The 12,138-nt window shown below is 40.9% G+C and overlaps 1 protein-coding gene across 2 annotated transcripts in view; it reads left to right on the top strand.

Moving 5' to 3' along the window:
* PIK3C2A (phosphatidylinositol-4-phosphate 3-kinase catalytic subunit type 2 alpha) overlaps positions 1 to 12,138 on the top strand; it is a 93,645-nt gene that overhangs the window by 40,639 nt on the left and 40,868 nt on the right. For both annotated transcript variants that reach the window (XM_084771560.1, XM_084771561.1), the window contains 4 exons: positions 947 to 1,067; positions 2,075 to 2,186; positions 5,037 to 5,116; positions 5,248 to 5,311. In XM_084771560.1, the coding sequence (XP_084627686.1) occupies positions 947 to 1,067; positions 2,075 to 2,186; positions 5,037 to 5,116; positions 5,248 to 5,311 (377 nt within the window). The remainder of the gene's footprint in view (positions 1 to 946; positions 1,068 to 2,074; positions 2,187 to 5,036; positions 5,117 to 5,247; positions 5,312 to 12,138) is intronic.

Raw genomic sequence — 12,138 nt, 5'->3', positions numbered from 1 at the left:
GGTAAATATCCTTTCTAGAGCTGTGCTCTGATGTCTGTAGCAAGCTTTTGTTACTGGGTTTTTCTTTCTTTTTTTAAAGTACATTGGTTTTCTTTTAGTTTATTTATAGTGTGCATTATTTAACTGCAATTTGAATGGTGAAATAACTTTTCTATTCCTAAAAGATTAAAGCCTTTCTTTCTTTTTTTCCTTAATAGTTGTAACTAGCAATGTCCAGTATTTAAATATCTTCTGGATTTGCACTTTTGGAAAGCCCATTGAAAAAAATGTAAATCTGATACAGAAAATGTTAACCAGCTATAACAGTTATTCTTTAGCTTTTAAAGGAAAACTTACTCCTTTTAAGTCATTTGAAATAAAAGCACAAATAAAAGCAGATAGCAAATGTTAATTTCTATCAAGTCTTAACTTACATCAAAGTCTGACCAACCTCAGAATTGTATAGTTAATGTTTGTCGGTTAGTCACAGTGCACATTATACTGCACGTCTCCATTATGTAGAGCTAGGCTGAGAGTGTAGCTCAGGAGCACAGTTCTGGCCTAGTGTGAGGAAAGCCTGGGTTTAATCTGTAGAACTAGAGAAAAAAATCGTAAGCAATTTATGATAGAAGTGTAGACTGTATAATCAGATGTTTTTAGGCTATAAAAAAGCTGTTTTATAAGATATTTTAGTACACAGAAGTTTTTGATGCTGTCACCAGTTTTCATGTACTTTAAGAGCCAGTTTATCTTTTATAAGTTGGAAGGCAGCCCAGCTGGTCCTCGTGTTTATAACGCTAGCATCTAGAGACTGAGGTAGGACTGCGGTGATTTCCAGAGCAGCCTGGGTGTCAGTGTGAGAATGATAGCCACGCAGTGCTGGCACACGGGAGGCAGAGGCAGAGTATGAGGAGTACCTGGGAGAGGTAAGTGAGCAAAGTGAAAATGATAGTGAATTCTTTTTCAGTGAGTTCTACTGTGGACATAATTATAATGCAAGCCCTTTGCTGGGTGCACGATGACTTGAATCAAGTGGACGTTGGCAGCTATGTTCTGAAAGTGTGTGGTCAAGAGGAGGTTCTGCAGAAGTAAGTTTACTAACTAGTGAGTGCTATCTTTGGAAATTTCCTTTCTTAAGCCTAAAATTTTTTCAATTTAGATTTGTAATTTAAAAATATATTTGGGTGCCAGGCATAGTGTCACATTTTTCAAAAAGACAATATTTTATGTATATGAGTACACTGTCTTCATGCACACCAGAAAAGAGCATCAAATTCTAGTATAGATGGTTGTGAGCCACCATGTGGGTGCTGGGAATTGAACTCAGGACCTCTGGAAGAGCAGCCGGTGCCCTTAACTGCTGAGCCGTCTCTCCAGCCCCATGTCACATATTTTTAATCCTAGCATTTGTGAAGCAGAAGCAGTTGGATCTCTGTGACTGTGAGTCTAGTCTGGTCTACATATCACATCCCAGGCCGCCAAAGCCACATCGTGAGGCCCTGTCCCTAAACTCCTTCATTCATTACTTTTATGTTTTTATATATTTATAAAATATAAGAAATATATTTAATTATAAAAACTTGTGTTGAGATATGTTATATCTATGATGGTGGCGGGATTTCAGAAGTAAGAAAGGCATGATATTCTCTTAAATTTAATAGCTTTATGTGTTAAAAATTGTAGTCAGTTGATTAAAAGTGGAACAAAATGCCTTCTAGAAGGTCAGCAACCGCATTATTTGTAGACTCCGTTCTTCTTTGCAGCATGCAGTTACTGTATACACAGGAGTCAGGTGTTACAGCCGTTTATGTGCCTGAAATAATCATTATGTGAACTCTAGCAACTTGTTATAGCCTACAGTTCTTCCAGTTGTTTTAAAGACCATGGCTTCATATTCTTATCTGCCTCTGTCTCCTTCCATCTTCATTGGCTCATAGAAAATTCCTATTTAAATGTTTACAGTTGGTTTAAAAATAATGTGTTTTACCATTTTTTTCAATTTCTGATACAGATGCAATTGTATTTTACTTTTATGTCTGTAACTTGTGATTTGAATACAATAATACTGGTTTTTATAACTAATGTATTTAAACAGTAACCATTGCCTTGGAAGTCATGAACATATTCAAAATTGTCGAAAATGGGACACAGAGATTAAGTTACAGCTCTTGACCTTCAGTGCAATGTGCCAGAATCTGGCTCGAACAGTAAGTGTGTATGAATTGCATTTAGTACATCCAGATAATCTGATAGTTGACTAACTTTTCAGCCTGTATGCGTTTCATTTTGTTCTGCACCAAGCTGATGTGATAACTCTTGTTTCCAGCAAGAGTCTTCTAATGTCTTTAATCAAAGCAAAATGAAAGAATGAAGTGTTTGCCTTTTTTTGTTGTTGTTGTTGTTGTTAATGGGAAGGAAATAAAGTCTCCCTTATTTCATAATGGCTTTGAACTCACTAAGAACCTAAGTATCACCTTGTGTCTCACCCATGATCGGTTTTATACAGTGCTGGAGACTGAACTGAGTACTTTGTGACATTCTAATAACTTTGCTACATCCTTAGCCCTTGATTTTTTTAAATTAGTTTTTAAAGACAGAGATGATTACCAAGTTCATTGCAAGAGCGTAGCAGCCAATGGCAGTAACAGAAGAACTGACTACCCAAGTCTCATGTTTAATAGTCTCACAAGAGTGAAAATTTCAGGGTTAGTGAAGAGGGAACAACAGAAGAAGAAAGTGATTTGAATACTAAATAAGGGTTTTCAGTTTCTCTTGAGTATGTTTGCATAATGTGGAACTAACTAGTGCTTTTCTCACTGGTAATGAGCAGAGAATGGGACAAAACTTATTGAGAAGAAAAATAAAACACTGAAATTTAATTAATGATCTTGTCTCCATCTGGTCCCACCCCAGTTTTTCTCCATAGATTATTTGAGACAGGATCTTGCTACATATCTCTGGCTGGCCTGGAGTTTGTAATATAGATCATACTGACCTCAAACTTGCTGGCATACCTGGATTACAAGTGTGAACCATCTGACCCTGCTTAGTTTTTGTTTTTTGATTTCTGTTTTTCGAGACAGGGTTTCTCTGTGTAGCCTTGGCTGTCCTGGACTCGATTTGTAGGCCAGGCTGGCCTCGAACTCACAGAGATCTGCCTGCCTCTGCCTCCCAAGTGCTGGGATTAAAGGCGTGCGCCACCACCGCCCAGCAAAATTTATTTATTTTTATTTATGTGCATTGGTGTTTAGTCTTCATGTATTGTCTGTGTGAGGGTGTCAGCTCTTGGAGTTACAGACAGTTGTGAACTGCCATGTGGGTGCTAGGAATTGAACCTGGATCCCCTGGACAAGCTCTTAACCTCTGAGCCATCTCTCCAGTCCCCAAGTTTTTTTTTTTTTATTTGTACATCATAAATTAGATCTAAGAACATTTATCTTTTCCATTTTTAAGAAATGTATTACACTGTGTGTGTGTGTGTGTGTGTGTGTGTGTGTGTGTGTGTGTGTGACGATATGTATGTGTTTAGGTCAGAAGATAACTTGTGAGAGTTGGTTCTTTCTTTATACCATGTTAGTCCCAAGGATGGAGCACAGGTCATCAGGCTTGGGGGCAAATGACTTTATGCTCTAAACCATATTGCTGGCTCTATAAAATTGAAGTTTGTGGCTACATAAATGACTCCAGGGTTAAGAGCCCCCTAGCTGTTCTTCCAGAGGACCTAGATTTGATTCTCTGTACCCCCATGAGAGCCCACAGACATCTGTAAGTTCTAGGGGATCTGACACCCTCTTCTGGCCTTTGAGGGCACCAGGCATGTACATAATGCACAGATAGATACATATAGGTGCAGGCAAAACATCCATACAGTTAAAACAGAATTTTAAAAATTAGAAGTTTTGTTCAGATGTGGGAGGTGGTATGCTTCTGAAATACTAGCAAAGAGACAGGAGAGTCATGAGTTCAAAGCCAGTCTGAGTTACGTGAGACTCTTTCTTTAAAACTAAAAGGGGCATTGCAGAGCCAGCTAAATGGATAAAGAACTTAAGGACTTGAGTTTGGAGCCCCGGTACATGTAAAAAGCTGGGTACGACAGGGCATTTCCTAAATCTCAGCGCTAGGGAGCAAAAGACTGACAGATCTTCCAGGCTGGCTGACCAGCCAATGTAGCCAAAGGATTAGCTACAAGTTCAGTGAGGGAGCCTGTCCTGGCTTAGAAAATAAGCTAGAGATCAATAGAGAAAGATAAACGCCATTGACTTCTGGCCTCTACACATGCGCACACTGTTGTATACATACACACAATAGTAAATAATGAAACGTTTAAAGATGTGTTTATTTTTATTTTATGTGCTTGAGTGTTTACCTGCGTATATGTCTGTGTATCCTATGCATGCCTGGTGTCCGTGGAAGCCAGAACTGGGGGTTAGTTCTGTTGGAACTGGAATTACAGGTGGTTGTGAGCCACCCTGTGGGTGCTGGGAACCAAATCCAGGTCCACTGCAAGAGCAACAAGTGCGCTTGGCCTCTGAGCCCTCGCTCCAGCCCCACATAATGAGACACTTAAAGCAGTTAAGAAAATGGATTTAACAGGCAGTGGTGGCACAGCCTTTAACCCCAGCACTCAAGAGGCAGAGGCAGACAGATCTCTGAATTCAAGGCCAGCCTGGGCTACAGAGTGAGTTCCAGGACAGCCAGGGCTACACAGAGAGACCCTCTCTCAGAAAAAGAAAGGGAAGAAGGGCCAGTTGCCGTGGTGCACACCTCTAATCCCAGCACTCAGGAGGCAGAGGCAGGAGGATCGCTGTGAGTTTGAGGCCAGCCTGGTCTACAAAGCGAGTCCAGGACAGCCAAGGCTACACAGAGAAACCCTGTCTAGAAGGGGAGGGGGAGGGAGGAAGGAAAATGAATTTTTGTTAATATTGACTAACTTTTTGAATCAGTTATAAATAATAGTTTTGATAGCATTTTATCTCCAGTTCTCAAAAATTAGTCTAGTTTTAAGATTTCATCTAGATTTCTAGATTGTTCTTAAACGTGTGTATATATTTATTTAGGCAGAAGATGATGACGCACCTGTGGATTTAAGCAAATACTTGTATCAAATAGAAAAACCTTATAAAGAAGTCATGACAAGGTATAGTATCTAAAGCACTTACTGCCGGTTTTTAAACTTTGTTTTGCTTGTGAATATATTTATGTCTGTGATCAAAACAATTACTTATGTCTAAGATAGTTTTCAGCCCCGACACCTGCTTTTCATTTCAGACACCCTGTTGAGGAACTCTTAGATTCCTATCACAACCAAGTGGAACTGGCTCTTCGAATGGAAGTAAGTTTTGGCATAAGAACTTAAAGATTTTGTTCTCTTTTCTCTGAAATACTAGTTTTGAAATTAGATTAAATGTTTTAAAACTATATTCTTAGTGTTATTCACGGCAGTGGGTGACAGGTGAGTGAGGAAAGCTTTAGAAAGAGTAAAGAAGCTCAAAGCATTAGACTTTAAAGCATACTTTGGCTCCAGCCAGCATATAAAGTCAGAAGAGAAGCAGGAGTTAACAACTTTTCAATTCCTGACTCAGGAAAGCAGTCAGACCCAGATGAACCGTATTGGTGGCTCATACGAACTGTCTGGCTAATTTTTAACAGCTTAAATTAGCCAGAAAAATGTTGAGAAGGGCCTGTAAACAGAAGTGTACGTACATGATACACGGAAGTAAGCAGTTCTACAGTAGTATGTAAGTGTGAAATGAAACGAAGTGGCGGGAGGCCACTGGAGAGAGGGCTCATTGGCTAAGAGCACTGGCTAGTTTTCCATAGGACCTAGATGTGATTCCCACACTCACACAGGGGCTCACAACCACCTGTGACTCCAGCCTCAGGGTACTGCAAACCCTTTCCTCAGGCACCAGGCATGCCAATAATACACAGATGTATATGCAAGCAAAATACCCATATGAGTAAAATACAATTTTTTTAAAGTGACGATATAACATTAGACATGGCTAGACATAAAACCTTATAGCTCATAAATGAATTTTTTTAGCCCATCAAACCTATTTGCTCACGTTGTTTTTGTCATTTTCATTTTATATTCTAATATTAGAGTTGAGTAGTTAGAATATAGGCTTTATTTTTTGTAAATCCAAAACTTTTAAAAAATTACATTTATTTATTTTATGTCTTTGAGTGTTTTGCCTACATGTATGTGTACCATGTGCATGCCTGGTGCCATCAAAAGAAGCCTTCAGATCCCCTGGAACTGGACTTAGAAAACAGTTGTGAGTCACCATGTGGGTGCTGGGAGTCAAACCTGGGTACTCTACGAGAGCAACAAGCTGTCTTAACCCAAGAGCCATCTCTCCAACCTTATTATTTGATCCTTTATAGAAAAAGTTGGCTGATCTTTTACATAATGGCTGGTTCTGGCCACTTACGTGTTTTTAGGCAAGCAAAGGCGGGGTGAGTTGTCCTGTCTGAAGTTAGATTGGCTGTAATGTAGAGGCTTAACAGTGGCAGAACTGGTCTCAGAAGGAAGGAGTTTCGTAGTAATTCAGGTGGAAGATGAGCATTGTGAGTGCTGCAAAGATAACTGACTAACAAAGATGGTGAGAGCAAGTCATGAAAGTCAGAAATATGAAATGAGCAGATTGCTACTTGAGTGAGAGAGAGAGAGTGTGTGTGTGTGTCTGTGTGTGTGTGTGTTTGTAAACACGTGTCACAGCACGCTAGGAGATAACATACAGAAGATGGCTCTCCTTCCACCGTGTGGTTTCCTAAGATTGAACTGAAGTCATCTGTAGGATTGGCCTCGAGCTCCTCTACCCACTGAGCCATCTTGCTAGCCTTTCTACTATAGTGCATTCTTACCAGCATGTAACAGTACTGAGTAGCTTGTCTCCAGACTGTGTTAGTAGTGACGAGTTGATATGATCCTGGACTTTTAGTATAAGAGGTCCAAGTCACCCTACAGCTGTAAGACTAGTTGAATTACTAGGAAAAATCATGGCAGGAGGGACAGAAGAGTAAACGCAGCAGTTAAGAGAGTGGCTGCTCTTCCAGAGGACCTGGGTTCTACTGCAGCACCCACATAGCAGCAGTTATCTGTAATTCTAGTTCTAAGGGATCTCATGGCCTCTTCTAGCCTTCTAGGGTGCCAGGCGCAAATATCCTGCCACATACATACATACATACATACATACATACATACATACATAATTTGGAGAGCCATGTATGTAATCCACTGTCAGACATGCCATTTCTTATCTCCTGGCAGCAAAACTGAAAGTACATGGTTTTACTGCTTCTCTTTTTTTCCTATTCTTAGGGATGCACTCCATCTATGCCCTCATTGCTAGCACTTCTTCTAAAAATATACATATTTTATTTGCTGTGTCTGTAAGTGGACATGGATATGTCTGTAAGCGTGCACGTGGAGGTCAGAGTACAGCTTGAAGGAGTCACTTTTCCCCTTTAGTTTTGTGGATCCTGCGACCAAACTCAGCTTACCAGCCTTGGGGGCAAGTGCCTCTGCCTGCTAAGCCAATCCTGCTGGCCCGTTGCTAGCGTTTAAATGAAACTGCTTCAGGTCATCAGGCATGCACATAGTCCCAGTCTGGTAGTGCTTCTCCTTTTTTGGGTTTATTTGTTTGTTTGTTTGTTTTGTTTTGTTTTTCTCACTCTTTCCGTAGATTCGTGTACACTTGATTTTTAAAAAAGATTTGTTTATTTTAGTGGGTTTTGTTTTGTTTTGAGAAAGGGTCATAGTATGTAGCGTTGGCTGGACTGGAATTTACTAAGTGGACTAGATTGGCCTCAATCGTAAGAGGTCCACATACTTCTGCCTGAGTCTGCTGCACAGGTGTGCGTTGGAAGAGAGGTAGTCTTATACAGCGAGTGTATTCCAAGCTCTATCTTTTAACTGGAAAAGTTAAAGTTGGGCTCATCTTATACGCCAGAAAATAAATCTAAAGTAGTTCACTAAATATAGTGAAGTGTCCTGAAACAGAGCAGGACAGGGAGTTAGTAGAAACACTGGCACTGCCGCTGAGCAAGTCTAGAGTTCACGTGATGGTGTCGCTGCTGCTTCAGGTGTCACAGTTATGCCAGCTGCTGGACTGCTTTATATGGGAACTCGCTCTACTTGTTTTGTATCTTCCTGTGATTCTAAAATTATTCCAAAGGATACTTGAAGTAAAATTTTTTTAAAAGTGAAAATAAGAACAGAATGTAGACATCAAATAAAACAAAACAGAAAACCAGCCAAAAGTGGACTTTTAGAGCTGGCTGTAGTGGCACACATCTTTAATTCCAGCACTTGGGAGGCAGAGGCAGATGGGATCTCTGTGAGTTTGAGGCCAACCTGGTCTACATAATGAGTTCCAGGGCTATATAATAAAGAGATCTTATCTAAAAATAATAATAATAACTTTTAGAGAAAATACAAAGTTTAAGCTATAAAGCAGCGTGAGCTCTTAAGCTAGATTGAACTCACTATTTAGCCTGGGCTGGCCTTGAACTTGTGAGTCTCCCTCCTCGGCTTCCTCTATTGTAGGACTGTGTCCTGAGACCTAGCTCTGGTTTAGAATGTACCAAGTTGCTCCCCAGCAGAGAACCTGGTACCTGTGTTCTCTAGTGCTCTTCCCTCAGGTATTTGCTTGGCTTTCCATTTTTTAAGGTAAATGCTTAAATGTTGTCAGAGTGCTCTGCACTGACCACCTTCTCTCAAATATCAGCTCTGTCATTTACTCCCCCTTTTTAAAGTTTGAAGTGTTATTTGTTTGCTTTAAGGCAATGTCTTGCTATTTAGCCCAGGCTGTGTAGTTTAAGCCATACAACTTAGAATTTTCCAGCCTCAGCCTTCTCAAGTGCTAGGATTATAGGTACACACTCATAATATATCATGCCCACCTTAAGTATAGTTCTTTTCTTTCTTTCTTTTTTAAAGTATAATTTACTTTATTTTCCCCTGTGATAGTTTGAGATGGGGTCTCATTCAGCTCAGCCTGACCTTGAACTTGCAATGGTGTTAAGGCTGGCCTTGAGTTCCTCATCTTCCTGCCCGTAGCTCCTAAGTGCGGCCATTATAGGCATTTGCCATCATTCAGAGAGTTACCAAATTCACAGAGTTCTACCACCCCAGTCATATTTTAGAGCATTTTCACACACTAATTTACTTGACACACACCTCCTTCCAGCTCTAGCCTCATAATCGCTGAGCTAGTTCCTGTCTCTATCATGATTTCCTCCTCTGCACATTTCTTGTAAATGCATTGTAGTGATTTTTTTCCTATGCCTGTTTTGCTTTTCAAATACAAAACCCTTTTACTTACTGTAGTATTTATTGGTATTGTACCTTAACAATAACATTTTTTTTTTGCATTCTGTGGTATGTTGTGTGGTGTAAGTACTTAATTACCGTGGGTGGATCTCATGGAGCTGAAGTCACAGGTGGTGGGAGCCACTTCACATGAGCACTAGGAGCCAGGCTCAGGTCCTCTGCAAGAGCAGGACACTTGCTGAGCCCCTCAGCTGTCTCTACAGCCCTGCCCCCAGCCCTCTACATGGCGCTGAAGGTCCAACCTCAGGTCCTCGTGCTTAACAGGCTTTACCAACTGAGCCGCCTCCCTAGCCCCCCCTAATGCTTCCTTCTTATTACATACTAGTCCATTGTAGCACATTTTGTTTGTCCATACATCCAATAATATATATTCGGACATAAGTTGATAGCCTTTGGTTATCGTGAGTAGTGTTGGCATAAAGATTCATATATAGTTTGTATACACATTAATGATTTACTTTCTCTTGGGAAAAGTTTTACAAACAGATCAGGAAGTGTAGTTGATATGGGAGTTTACCTTAAATAATTATAAATAATTCCTTCAATCACCAAATGGTAATAGAACTTAGATTTCATTAGGAATGTCACTCTCATGTTAGTAAAAAATACTGTACTATTAAAAATTATTTAATTCATTTAAAATAATGGGTTTCTCTCCGGGATATCCCTTCCCCCTTTCCTTCTTTCTCCAATTTCATTTAATAAACTTCTCCATCTTAAAAAAAACAAAAACAAAAAACAAAGATGAGATGGTTTCCCTTGCACTTGAAGGTGAAAGGGGCACTTGGCTTATGAGAGCCAGGCTTCAACAATACAAATACTAAGGGGATGCCGTGCTGAGCTGCAGCCTTTCACAGTATTTGGCATAAAAGTGTAGCATGGATGTTGTATGAATCTTTCAGCTGCAGGGAGTGCACGGTCACAGTTACTAGGGAGGGAGAGAGAAGACCCCTTGAGCTTATGAAGTTGAGGCCAGCCTAGGAATATATCAAGCCTTGTCTCAGAAGGAAAGGGCATGTAAGAATGCCTCTGTTGTTGCGGGTTTTAAAGCTCCAGTTTGTGGGTGTGTATCTGTGCGCACAGATTCATGTGTACATGCCATCCAGAGGATAGCGGCAGGTGTCATTCTTCAGCATGCCGTCCACCTTTCCTTTGAGCCAGGTCTGGAGTTCACCAAGTAGGCTAGTGTGGCTGTCTTAGTTACTGCCGTATTGCTGTAAAGAAACCTTGACCAAAGCAGCTTACAAAGGAACATACTTAACTGGGGGCTGCCTTACAGTTTAGAGAGCGAGCCCACGGCCGTCATGGTGGGGAGCATTATCTGCAAGTTGCTGACAGGCAGCCTGATGTGGGCTTTTGGAACCTCAAAGCCCATCCCCAGTGCCACGCCTCCTCCAGCAAGACCAGACTTCTCAATCCAGTAGTCCACCAATCAGGACTCCCAACATTGAAATATATTAACCTGTGAGGGCCATAAACATTCAAACCACCACAGTGGCTGACCAGGTAGCCCCAGGGATTCACCTGTCTCCTCATCACTGGGATTACAGTCATACCCCACTATGTCTAGCTTCTTTATGTGGACTCTCATGCTTGCAAGGCCAGTGGACTGTACTGACTGAGCTATTTCTGTAGGCCTCAAAGGTTATGTTTTTATTTTTATTTTTGTTGTTTTTTGTTTTTCAAGTCAGGGTTTCTAATCGCAGCGCTCAGGAGGCAAAGGCAGGTGGATATCTCTGAGTTTGAGGCCAACCTGGTATACAAAGACCGTTCCAGGACAGCCAGGGCTATTATACAGAGAGAGAGAGAGAGAGAGAGAGAGAGAGAAAAAAAGACAGAATTTCTATGTGTAGCTTTGGCTGCCTGGACTCACTTTGTAGACCACGTTAGCCTTGAACTCACAGAAATCCAACTGTCTCTGCCTCCCAGAGTGCTGGGAATGCAGGTATATGGTACCATGTCCAGCTTATAGCCCTAACATTTTACATAATAATTATGCAGTTATGATATGCAATGTGATATTCCAGTGTATGTATAAAATGAGGAATGATGCATGCAAGGCAGGTTAGTACACTACTGTAATCCTAGCAGTACACAGGTAGAGAAGCTATACATTTGAGGTCAGCCTGGGTTACATAGGGAGTTTCAGAGCAATGTGGGTTGCGTACTAAGACGTCACTTTAAAAAAAAAAGTTAAGTAATATTATAAAACAAAGATCACTCCTAGTGGCATATTTCCTCAAACAAGACCACACTTCCTAATCCTTCTACTGTTTTAGTTTTTGTTTTTGTTTTAGATTTATTTATTATGTATATAGTATTCTGCCTGCATGTGTTCCTGCACACCAGAAGAGGGCACCAGATCTCACTGTAGATGGTTGTGAGCCACCTGTGGTTGCTGGGAATTGAGCTCAGGACCTTTGCAAGACCAGACAGTGCTCTTGTCTGAGCCATCTCTCCAGCACCCCTCTACTCCTTTCAAACAGTCCTACTCCCCGGTGACTGAGCATTCAAATACATGAGCCTATGGGGACCATTCTTAGTCGGACCACAGCAAGTGTCCAGTACACATTAGGTAGCTCACAACTGCCTGCCAGCTCCAAGAGATCTCTCTGGTCTCTGCTGATACTGACACACGTGTGCCATTCACTTACATGGACACACAACACACATATACAAAACTAAATATAAATATAAATAAAAATGTCTAAGTGGAGAAGGAGCTCTGTGTCAATGATCTTTTGGTGCATTTGTACAAGTACACTTTGAGTTCCTGCTCCAGTCGGTGATAGTGTATTGACATGCATGAGCTGCCCGTA

Source organism: Acomys minous, assembly GCF_964271855.1.
Source record: "Acomys minous genome assembly, chromosome: 2".
Lineage (NCBI taxonomy): Eukaryota > Metazoa > Chordata > Mammalia > Rodentia > Muridae > Acomys > Acomys minous.
This window is presented reverse-complemented; position numbering and strand designations above follow the sequence as displayed.